Here is a 12,994-nt window from a genome sequence, read left to right as displayed (position 1 = left end):
CTACATCCCGGTCTCCATCTCCTGGGGTGAGTCCGTCCACTCTTGTCAGGCCTTGTTAGACTCCGGGGCGGCTGGCAACTTTATGGATGTTCACTTCGCCCAAAGTATCAATGTCCCGACTGCACCTCTTGAAGTCCCACTGTCTGTGTCTGCCCTGGATGGCCAAGCCTTAGGTGATGGAAGAGTCACCCAAGTAACTTCTCCAGTCTCAAGGTCACAAGGAAGAAATATCCCTGCACCTGATTCCTTCACCAGAGTTCCCAGTGATTCTAGGCCTTCCTTGGCTTACCCGCCACAACCCTCGCATAGACTGGGTAACAAGCCAGGTTGTGGAATGGGGCCCTGCGTGCCATGCCTCTTGTCTGCTCTCTAGCTCTCCTGTGTCTCCTGCCGAGCCTCCTGATCTCACCGAGTTATCTCAAGTTCCCACAGAGTACTGGGATCTCAAGGAAGTTTTCAGCAAGAGCAGGGCCGCCGTTCTTCCTCCGCACCATGCCTACGACTGTGCCATCGACTTGCTCCCTGGGACTACCCCTCCTCGTGGCAGACTGTTTTCCCTCTCTCAGCCAGAACGCAAGGCCATGGAGGAGTACATCAAGGACGCCTTGGCTTCTGGGTTCATTCGGCCATCCACCTCACCCACTGGTGCCGGCTTCTTCTTTGTCAGCAAGAAGGATGGGGGGCTCCGGCCGTGTATTGATTACAGGGGTCTGAACAAGATCACTGTACGCAACCGCTATCCCCTTCCACTGATGTCCACAGTGTTCGAGCTGCTCCAAGGCGCCACTGTCTTCACCAAATTGGACTTACGGAACGCATACCACCTCGTCCGTATCTGACAGGGAGACGAGTGGAAGACTGCCTTTAACACCCCGTCAGGGCACTACGAGTACCAGGTGATGCCCTTCGGACTCACCAACGCACCAGCTGTTGCGGCCCGTACTGACGTCCACGTATGCCCCTGCCCCTAGGAATCCCCCCCCCACTGTGCCCTTGTGTTTTTGATATTTTTTGCTTTCTTTGGACTTTGTTCCTTTTTGATCTTCTGAGCGTTCAGCATTTTGCCTTTCCTTTTGTTTTTGGACATTTAACCTTTGGATATTTTTATTTTGGTTTATCTTCTGAGCTTTTGGATTTTCGTTTTGTTTTTTCCATTGGATTGTATATAGTGTAAATAAACTGTTTTTTTGATACCCTACTTTCGCCTCACGCCTCTGTACTTGAGTCATTCCCTTGGTGGCCTAGTGGGGGTTTGCTGGATTATCACACCAGCAACCTGGGTTCTAATCCCAGCAAAACCCTAACAAAGTTAAGTATTTTCATAATAATTTTTCAACACATCTGAGGTAAATGTTGACGTTCTGGATGACTCTGTCATTTCCACTGTCACTGTGTTAGCAGTTTGATGCTAAATATTACTACAGTGTAATTTAGGTATCTTCTTATTAATTTTTCAACATATCTGAGGTAAATGTTGACACTGTAGATAATTTTGTGTCATTTCGACTGTCACTGTGTTAGCAGTTTGATGCTAAATGTTATTACAGTCTAAGTTAGGTATTTTCTTATTATTTTTTCAACATATCTGAGGTAAATCTTGATGTAGATAATTCTCTGCCATTTCCATGTTTGTTGTGTTAGCAGTTTGATGTTAAGTGCAATTACAGTGTAATTTAAGTATTTTCATAATTTTTCAACACATCTGAGGTAAATATTGACGTTCTTGATGACTGTCATTTCCACTGTCACTGTGTTAGCAGTTTGATGCTAAATGTTATTACAGTGTAATTAAGGTATTTTCTTATTAATTTTTAAAAATTTCTGAGGTAAAAGTTGATGTTCTGGATGATTCTGTGTCATTTCCACTGTCGCTGTGTTAGCAGTTTGATGCTAAATGTTATACAGTGTAATTTAAATATTTTTGTCATAATTTTTCAACACATCCGAGGTAAATATTAACATTGTAGGTAATTCTGTGGCATTTCCATGCTCGCCGTGTTAGCAGTTTGATGCTAAATGTTATTACAGTGTAATTTAAATGTTTTCCTATTCATTTTTCAACACATCTGAGGTAAAAGTTGACATTCTGGATGATTCTATGTTATTTCCACTGTCACTCTGTTAGCAGTTTGATGCTAAATGTAATTACAGTGTAATTTAATTATTTTCGTAATAATTTTTCAACACATCTGAGGTGAATGTTGACATTCTGGATGATTCTATGTCATTTCCACGGTCGCTGTGTTAGCAGTTTGATGCTAAATGTTATTACAGTGTAATTAAGGTATTTTCTTATTCATTTTTCAAAATATCTGAGGTAAAAGTTGATGTTCTGGATGATTCTGTGTCATTTCCACTGTTGCTGTGTTAGCAGTTTGATGCTAAGTGTAATTACAGTGTAATTTAATTATTTTCTTAATAATTTTTCAACACATCTGAGGTGAATGTTGACGTTCTGGATGATTCTATGTTATTTCCACGGTCACTGTGTTAGCAGTTAGATGCTAAATGTTATTACAGCCTAATTAAGGTATTTTCTTATGAATTTTTCAAAATATCTGAGGTAAAAGTTGATGTTCTGGATGATTCTGTGTCATTTCCACTGTTGCTGTGTTAGCAGTTTGATGCTAAGTGTAATTACAGTGTAATTTAATTATTTTCTTAATAATTTTTCAACACATCTGAGGTGAATGTTGACGTTCTGGATGATTCTATGTCATTTCCACGGTCGCTGTGTTAGCAGTTAGATGCTAAATGTTATTACAGCCTAATTAAGGTATTTTCTTATGAATTTTTCAAAATATCTGAGGTAAAAGTTGATGTTCTGGATGATTCTGTGTCATTTCCACTGTCGCTGTGTTAGCAGTTTGATGTTAAGTGCAATTACAGTGTAATTTAATTATTTTTGTAATAGTTTTTCAACATATTTGAGGTAAATGTTGACGTTGTGGATGATTCTATGTCATTTCCACCATCGTTGTGTTAGCAGGTTGATCTCATCTCATTATCTCTAGCCACTTTATCCTGTTCTACAGGGTCGCAGGCAAGCTGGAGCCTATCCCAGCTGACTATGGGCGAAAGGCAGGGTACACCCTGTACAAGTCGCCAGGTCATCACAGGGCTGACACATAGACACAGACAACCATTCACACTCACATTCACACCTACGGTCAATTTAGAGTCACTAGTTAACCTAACCTGCATGTCTTTGGACTGTGGGGGAAACCGCAGCACCCAATGGAAACCCACGCGGACATGGGGAGAACATGCAAACTCCGCACAGAAAGGCCCTTGCCAGCCATGGGGCTCGAACCCAGACCTTCTTGCCGTGAGGCGACAGCGCTAACCACTACACCACCATGCTGCCTTAGCAGGTTGATGCTAAGTGTAATTACAGTGTAACTTGGGTATTTTTTTTATTAATTTTTCAACATATCCCAGGTAAACATTGATGTTCTGGATAGCTTTGTGTCATTTCCACATTCGCTGTGTTAGCACTCAATGCTAACTGGAATTATAATATGATTTAAGTGTTTTCTTATTAATTTTTCAACACTTATGAGGGAAAAGTTGACGTTTGGATAATTCTGTCATTTCCACAGACAGTTTGTTAGCAGTTTGATGCTAAGTGTAATTACAGTGTTATTTAAGTATTTTTAAAATAATTTTTCAACACATCTGAGGTAAAAGTTGACGTTCTGGATGACTCTGTCATTTCCACCGTCACTGTGTTACTTACATGTCAACCTTTAGTTACCCATGCCCTTACAAAATCTGTACTTTTCCCTTACATACACCCATGAGCCCTTATACATGAGAAAAAATTCCAGTATATAATCCAAAGCACCGATTGTTTTATTCCACATTATACACTCCTATTGTAATAGGCATATTTATCCGACTAAAGATGACTGAACCACATCAAGTATGTTATGTAAACAAGGATAAGTGAAAATATTAATAAATTATGAAGTTAAATTGAAAATCTTCCCAATAATTTATAACAATAATTAAATCTTATTCCTTTTTGGAGTGTTCTTTGTTGTACAAAGATGTTGTCGATTTGGCACTAGCTACGTATATCATCACTGCTTGGGTAGCAGTTTTAGCTCCTCATCACAGTTCATTTTAATTTGCAGATATGCAGTTCATGTGTCTGCAGCCATATTTTTTCTGTATATGAAAAAAATGAATTTTCCTAACCAATGAAAAAGCCCTCTCACTATCTGCATCACTATGCGGGAGGTACAGCAAAGCAGTAAAAAGTTGTTTCAGCATTGAAAACCTGGCAACACCCAGAGCAGTTTTTACATCGAAGATCTTTCCCCAGTATACATCTATTATTTTCCTGGTCAATAAAAGATAATCAGAGCACGGCAAACATGTAGATGGTGTTAAATTGCTTCCATCCCCTACTACACATTTTAGAGACAGGTTACCAATGGTCGTTACCACCATTACTCTTCATTCAATACTTTTCCAGTTTACTGACGACTGATAATAGTCACAGGTGTTGGTCATCTGTGTCTGCATATAACTTCTATCAGCAATTAAAATGTTTAGGGAAGCAAAACCAGAAATTACCAGGTAACTACAGTTGCCGTTGTATAAACAGTGACTCCCAGTATTGCCTCCCTAAATTATCATCATAATGGAGGAAGCTTTCCTACATGCAAACAGTAAAAACTTTATTTAAAAAAAAAAAAAATGCTTACCTGTGCAGTCTTTGAATCGAGAAACTTTTTTTTCTCTAGCTGAGAAAAATGGTCTGCCACAGTCGGGGGGATGTTGTGTTCCACGAGAAATTGGCAGAACATGACTTCTGCAGCCGTCACAGAAGTCTGGGCAGTCCGAGCTGATGGACTTAAATGACTGAGAAAACCACGTGCAACTATAAAACCACATAAATCAAAAATAGTTCCATTTCATTGGGCATGCGTGTTTGAAAAAATAAATGGTGGATGCTAAGAAAATTTTCTCGGAGTAACAAAAAAATCTCTGATGCAAAAAGTAATCTTCCCGTATGAAAATTTCTATGTTTGCTGTGTTAGTGGTTGATGCTAAGTGTAATTATAATATGATTTGTGTTTTATTCTTAATTTGTTCACACTGCTCAGGTAAATGTTGAGATTGTAGATAATTCTGTGCCATTTCCATGTTTGCTGTGTTAGCAGTTTGATGTTAAGTGTAATTGCAGTGTAATTTAAGTATTTTCATAATAATTTTTCAATACATCTGAGGTAAATGTTAATATTCTGGATGACTCTATGTCATTTCCACTGTTACTGTGTTAGCAGTTTGATGCTAAATGTTATTACAGTGTAATTTAAATATTTTCCTATTAATTTTTCAACACATCTGAGGTAAAAGTTGACGTTCTGGATGACTCTGTCATTTCCACCATCGTTGTGTTAGCAGGTTGATGCTAAGTGTAATTACAGTGTAACTTGGGTACATTTTTTTTAAATAATTCAACATATCCCAGGTAAACATTGATGTTCTGGATAGTTTTGTGTCATTTCCACGTTCACTGTGTTAGCACTCACTGCTAACTGGAATTATAATATGATTTAAGTGTTTTCTTATTAATTTTTCAACACATATGAGGGAAAAGTTAACGTTCCGGATGATTCTGTCATTTCCACAGACAGTTTGTTAGCACTTTGATGCTAAGTGCAATTACAGTGTTATTTAAGTATTTTTAAAATAATTTTTCAACACATCTGAGGTAAAAGTTGACATTCTGGATGACTCTGTCATTTCCACTGTCACTGTGTTAACAGGTTGATGCTAAGTGTAATTACAGTGTACATAACTTGGTTATTTTCTTTTTAATTTTTCAACATATCCCAGGTAAACACTGATGTTCTGGATAGTTTTGTGTCATTTCCACATTCGCTGTGTTAGCATTCAATGCTAACTGGCATTATAATATGATTTAAGTGTTTTCTTATTAATTTTTCAACACATATGAGGTAAAAATTGACGTTCCGGATGATTATGTCATTTCCACTGACAGTGTGTTAGCAGTTTGATGCTAAGTGTAATTACAGTGTTATTTAAGTGTTTTTAAAATAAATTTAACACATCTGAGGGAAATGTTGACGTTCTGGATAATTCTGTGTCATTTCCATGTTCACCATGTTAATACTTGATGCTGTGCTATTATAATATGATTTAAGTGTTTTCTTATTAATTTTTCAACATATCTGAGGTAAATGTTGATGTGCTGGATAATTTGATGTCATTTCCATATTCACTGGGTTAGCAGTTGATACTATGTGTAATTTATAATGTAATTTAAGGATTTTCTTATTGATTTATTGACCTATCTGAGATAAATGACGTGATGGATAATTCTGTCTCATGTTCACTCAGATGGTCCGTTCTTTTTGTGTGTTCACAATGTGCATGTTCTATCACCGAGCTTAAATCATTAGCCTCACTCGTTTGTGCTTGCTGTCTGTATTTACCCAGTGGTCTTATGACTGAAGCCACTCTGAATGGTAAAAGAGAGAGAGAGAGAGAGAGAGAGAGAGTGTGTGTGTTTCCCCTAAAGTAAAGCTGCAGTCCAGGCTGTTCAGGCCCAAAATCTGATTTGTATTTTGGTCATTGACATGCAGGGGGTGAAAAGCATCAAGAGAACCAATTTAAACCCCGTCTATGTCTCCATCCAACCCCCATCCATGGATGTGCTGGTACACACACACACACACACACACACACACACACACACACACACACACACACACACACACACACCTAAACACTGACCTAAAAGTCATTCCAAACCACACTTCTTGTGATAATTAAATGATTAATAACTAATGTGAGTTTGGTGTGTGTGTGTGTGTGTGTGTGTGTGTGTGTGTGTGTGTGTTAGGAGAAGAGGTGAGACAGACCGAGTCTGAGGATAGTTTACAGATGCGACTCCAGGCTGCACTCATGGAAATGGAGTTCAGTAAGTGATCTCTCTCTCTCTCTCTCTCTCTCTCTCTCTCTCTCACACACACACACGCACACACACACACTGTATACCTCTGCACACATGCATGTGTACGTTGTGTGTTTTCAGGTAAAGAAGCAGGTCAGTTTGATGTGGTCATCGTTAATGATAATCTGGATGAAGCGTATGAGAAATTAAAAGCAGCTCTGCTCCAGGTCAGAACTTTCACTTCACACTTTCACTTCTGCATTCTGATTGATCAGAAGGTATTGATTAGTTTTCCATAACAGCAGCTGTGACAGTAGTGCAGCTGCAAATCACAGGTTGATATTAATACACTCGTTCTAATACGTTATTGTTTCTATAGTAACCACTCATTCACAGGGGCATGTACTCTTGTAACCCTCCTTCTTTTTTTAAAACAGGAAATCCAAAAATTCAAAAACACCACCAAAGCCTGAAGGTCCATCATCCACCCATCAACGACCATTGCTTAGAGACAGCAACATTATACACACACACACACACACACACACACACACACACACACACACACACACACTGCCAATAGAGATCTTGCATGTGACGTCATAGCCGATCCAGATTGTAAACAGACGCCATCTTGTCGGTAAAACGCCATATTTCCGCCTTCTACTTCTACTTCTGGTTCTACTTCTACCTGTGCACGTTTTTTATGTTTTTTTGTGTGTATTTTTGCGTGTTGTTCGTCTGTACCGGACTTCAGTATCCACTACAACCGTATGGACTTACTGGACATTGATTTCCAGCAGAAAATGACGGTTTGTAGCGATTTCCATCGCATGCACAACATTCCAGATGAGATAGCGAGACCAGCGGGGTCTCTGTGGATTGTTATCGGGTCTGGCAGGCGAAGGAGGCAGCGTCGGGAGAGGAAGCAAAAGCGAGGCTGCAGAGCCGGCCTGTTGACTAAGCTCAGAAAACAGCCACTCAAACCTCCACTGCCAAGCCTCTACCTCTCCAACGCCAGATCCATGGTAAACAAGACGGACGATTTAGAATTACAGCTGGAATTACCTTATTCTATTCTATTATTGACTGGTCAGTACTAGTACTCAATACTTAAGTGACTTACCCGTCCAATGAGGATTGTTATTTTCTTGTTTACAAGATGCCACATCTGAGGGGGGCTGAGTCGCTGACAAATCCTGAATTTCTGTAAAGATAACTGTCCAGAGATTTATAAGCATGCAGTGCTTCACCACTGAACAGCGAGGGAAAGTTAATGAGGTAATTATACACGTCTGGGTATTCCACCTCTGGCAGTTCAATATCCACTGACACGGTCGTGAAAACTACGTCCGGTAAGCGATAAGGGTCACTAATCTGTAGGTCGTTTATTTTAGACATATATCTAATTATCTGTTCATTAGAAAAATGAGCCGTGTAGTCCGTTGGTTGAAATTGATCCATTTTGTATATGAGTGCAGCAGTATTCAGCTGTGTTGTTGACCGACAAGATGGCGGCTGTCTACATTCCGGTCACGTGACTGCAAGAGGTCCATATACTCCTCTCCCTCACATAAGGCTGATATATTCATACAGCTTCTGAAGGGAAAATTTAAATAAATATATCCTTTTTATTCTTAATCAACGATTACATTCAGGCCACTAATTATAGTGGTTAGGAAAAAGGGGGCGACTTTTATTACACACTTATCTAAAGGGTACATTTTTATAAACAAACTCACCAACCCTCAGTGTTTACCTTCACATAAACTTACAGTGCAGTGCATTGTGGGTATAACACACCCAGACCGCTAACTTATTGAGCTCCCTCTGCTCAATTACAATTACCGTGATAACCTCATGACTTCTGTTCAACATAAACATGCCTCCTGTGTTCACGGTTAAAGAAAAGTGGGCGGGGCTGGATCACTCTATTCCAGGTAGGGGTATTTCAGTGATAAGAAAATTGAACCAGAAGTTGTTTGTGTGAGATCGTTGAAAGTTTTTCTTTTTTTTCTTTTGGACATTTACAGACCTGGGAACATTTTTCTACTTTAAAAGCTAACAGTATAATACAGATATTACAATATAAACATCAATTAAATATTATGGTGTTTAATCATTGTAATCATGATGTCACAGTGTGATTTTTCTGGATCTAATCTTCAGCAGTACAACCCCAATTCCAAAAAAATTTGGGACGCCATGTAAAATGTAAATAAAAACAGAATGCAGTGATTTGCAAATCTCATAAACCCATATTTTTTCACAGTAGAACATAGACAACATGTCAAGTTTACAACTTACAACTTTGCTTATTTTCACTTAAATCACATCTCCTCCTTCAGTTCTCAATGGATTTCAGTTCTGATTGTTTTATTTGAAAGAACTAGACCTTCTGCACAGAACCTGATCATTGTGTTGTCAATTTTTTGCTAAAAAATGTGAGTAATTAGGTCAACTTAACAAATTTTTTGTTCTGACTAGAATTGCATCTCCTCTCTCATTTATCATGCAAATTCAGTTCTGATCGATGTTTTGGGTCGATCTTCCCTCAGGGAACAAAATTTTGTCCTTTGTTGATTTTCCTGTTGTAAACAGTTTGTCATGGAGGTTGGTCCTCTCTCACATTGTCACATTTCAGTTCTGTTTGATGTTTTGGTCATCATGGTTGTTTTGATGGCAGGCCAGATGAGCTGCTATGTCCTTGACATTCTGGTTTTCCAGAAAGGCCTTGCATATTTCAGCAAAACAATGCTAAATCGCATACTGCATCTATTACAACAGCATAGCTTTGTAGTAGAAGAGTACAGGTGCTGAACTGGCCTGCCTGCAGTCTAGACCTTTCACCAACTGAAAACATTTGGCGTATCATGAAGCAAAAAATATGACAAAGAAGACCCAGGACCGGTGAGCAACTGCAACCCTATATCAGGCAAGAATGGGACAACATTCCTCCCCCCAAACTTCAGCAACTAGTCTCTTCAGTTCCCAGATGTTTACGGACTGTTGTTAAAAGAAGAGGGGATGCTACACAGTGGTAAACATGCCCCTGTCCCAACTTTTTTGAGACGTTTTGCTGCCATCAAATTCAAAATGACCTTATTTTTTCTTAAGATGGTACATTTTCTCAGTTTAAACATTTGATATGTTGTCTGTGTTCTATTGTGAAAATATATGGGTTTATGAGATTTGCAAATCATTGCATTCTGTTTTTATTTACTTTTTACACAGCGTCCCAACTTATTTGGAATTGGGGTTGAACTTCTGCAACACTGACCAGTCCTCACTCGCTCCATTAAACAAACGATGTCACAAATAAATTTAAGGTCACTTTTGCCTGTCATTTTCCTTAATTTATTTTTTTTTTGTAAATTATTATTTTTTTCTTTGAGCCAGGGCCGGAGTGGGCCCCTTTTTCAGCCCAGGAGTTTCATGCCCAAACCCGGCCCACTTTTTCCATGGAGGAGGACTTTGAATAAATGAAATAGCAGCTAGCTCTTACAATGCCTTTTTATTGATTATAGTTCAGGCATACATTGGTAAGGTAACAGAAAGCACTTCACTTAAACAATATGTTTAATTCAAATTTAAATCAGATAAATATTTAAAAAGTAAAAAAAATGTGATAAAGATGAAAACGTATTTACCTTTGTACAGGAGCAATAATTTGTAATTAAAATAATTTGAAATTAAAATTGCATTTTTCTTCCCAATGCTCTATTGTTATTGTTTAGATTTACACTAAACTCTTAAGTAGCTTGACTACATGCATATTTAGTAGGCTACCGACAGCATCAAAAGCCTCCTAAGCAGTGCACTGGTTTCTGCAACTTTATTAATAACGGTGTCATTGTCTATAGACATGAGAATTTCATTCTCTGTGTACATTAACATGAAGGCCTCCAAGAGGCTCATCTACACTAGCAGCTGCCTGAATCTGTGGGACCTCCTGCTGCACTGCTGCTGTCTCACTGGACTCTTCCATCTCAGCATCTGACTCACCTGTATTATATAGCATATAGGGCATATACACTGTGATCATGGACAGAGATAATTATTGATTAAACAATGTTTACCTATTTCAATTGGGCTGATTTTAAAGCATTTTCAGCATTCTGAATATCTGGGTACTGGGTATCATTTAGAATCTATCTATCACATATGTTCTGTGTGCATTTTCTGACATAAAATAGTTTTTTTTCGTTTATTTTTATTCTCTCTACCTGTTGCCTCTGTCGTCCTGGCCTCTCCATGCCTACTTGGTTCACCAGCAGGATCAGACTGGTTTATCTGCTGCTCTGAGGCTACAAAAACATTTCATTAAGGGTTAGCCTATTTTGCTGAATAACGTAACATGCTTGAAGTTTTTTCCCCCCACAATTTAGCCTATATTGTGATTGTGTAAAATTGATAGTGATTTAGGCTATTTGCCTCCATTTGTTAAAATAAATTAGGCTATCGTGTTGACATCTTTCTGAATGTCTGAACAATTTAACATATATTTATCATATATCTCTATGTTATCTTTTACATTACAAATAACTATCTAAGTTTAAATAAATAACTGTTAGACCATCCTCTACCTGTCCTTTCAGTAGTCATGGTCTCCTCGGGATCATCAGTAGCGTCAGAAGGGGTTTGCTGCTCTGACGCTACAAAAACATTCCATTAATGAGATGCTATTTAATAAGAAATTTGGTCTCTGCATTTATTCCAATCATGAATTAGTGAAATGCACACTGAACACACAGTGAGGTGAAGTACACACTAAATTATACCTCTAACTTATGTTTATTATTGTCAGCTTGAAACTGGATATTTGTGATTAATGGTATGTATTGGGCTCTACAAAAAATAAACTATGCTAAATTGACATTGAAAACATTGCGCAATAGCCTTACACTGACAGGAGGCTACAAAATTATTTCCATATCTCTCTTTACCGGCTGCAACTGAGGTCTGTCCTCTGGAAAACAGGTCTGTTCATTTCGCACATTTGGCAGCATCTTCTCCCAATGCCTTTCTTCTTTTTGTCCTGGCCTTTTCGGCTCCACCTGGCCTCTTCCTGCCCTCCATCACCACTGACTGACACTTCGCGCTATTCTGTTGCTATATTTAATTTTACCGCTCCAAAAAAGACGACTTGTGGGCCCAACCAACTTCAGCATTTGGGAGGGGAGAATTCATCAGATGGTAGAACCCATTTAATCTACTGCGCTGTAGGGGCTGCGCTGTCAGATGAATGGAGAATGAATGCAAGAAGAAGATTAGATAAGTGTCAATTATTTTTTCCATCCAACCGGCCCAAATTTGATATTGACATGAGCCGGCCCATCGGGAATCCTCCCGAATCTCCCGATTACCCACTCCAGCTCTGCTCTGAGCTCATATTTGTATTTACAAAGTTGGCATACAATTTAAAAAATGTGCTTTTAAGATTTTTTTTAAATGTCCATACTCATTTCTTCAAAAAATTTTTCATAAGATTTTATTTTGTTACTAAAACTTGGGTAAAAATAAAACATTTTTAAATTTGTCCCAGCAATTCATTATTTTCTTTCCTGAATTCCTTTCTGAATAACTGGACATTGTCTAGGCCAGCTGTGTAAACCGTTTCTCTGAACATTCATAAATAACACACCACTCCACTTTTAAACAATAAATCATGGGGATCACATGGGCTCTCGACAAGAATGGCGGCGTAGAGAGTTGCTCCGTAAAACCCAACACAAAAAGGCGAAACTATTGATATTTATTCCCATTATTTTTTACGGTACATAGTGGCTCAGTGACAGGGATATGCTTTCCTCCCTTCAGGTGCAAGATACAAATGTCTAATCGAGAACTCCAGAAGCTTCACCATTTCAAAGATTCACTACTGCTGCGGTCGGCAAGAGCTAGCAAGAAAATGGACGCTTTCATTAGCAGGCCCTCAGACAACACGCCAGCTACGTCAAGTGCAGCCGCAGAGGAGCCCTCGCTGAGCTTCCTTGCTACAGAGATACGAGCCATCCGTATGTCCACACAGAACATCGAGCAGGATACAAAAGAAATTAA

At 38.8% G+C, this 12,994-nt stretch overlaps 1 protein-coding gene across 1 annotated transcript; it reads left to right on the top strand.

The window, feature by feature from the left end:
• The first annotated feature begins 5,970 nt into the window (after positions 1–5,970).
• LOC132874788 (guanylate kinase-like) lies at positions 5,971–7,407 on the top strand. The gene is made up of 5 exons (XM_060911187.1): positions 5,971–5,975; positions 6,560–6,698; positions 6,892–6,961; positions 7,076–7,161; positions 7,372–7,407. The coding sequence occupies exons 1-5, from the start codon at positions 5,971–5,973 to the stop codon at positions 7,405–7,407; spliced, it is 336 nt and encodes a 111-aa protein (XP_060767170.1).
• Positions 7,408–12,994: the final 5,587 nt, after the last annotated feature.

This window comes from Neoarius graeffei, chromosome 27 (genome assembly GCF_027579695.1).
Source record: "Neoarius graeffei isolate fNeoGra1 chromosome 27, fNeoGra1.pri, whole genome shotgun sequence".
Lineage (NCBI taxonomy): Eukaryota > Metazoa > Chordata > Actinopteri > Siluriformes > Ariidae > Neoarius > Neoarius graeffei.
This window is presented reverse-complemented; position numbering and strand designations above follow the sequence as displayed.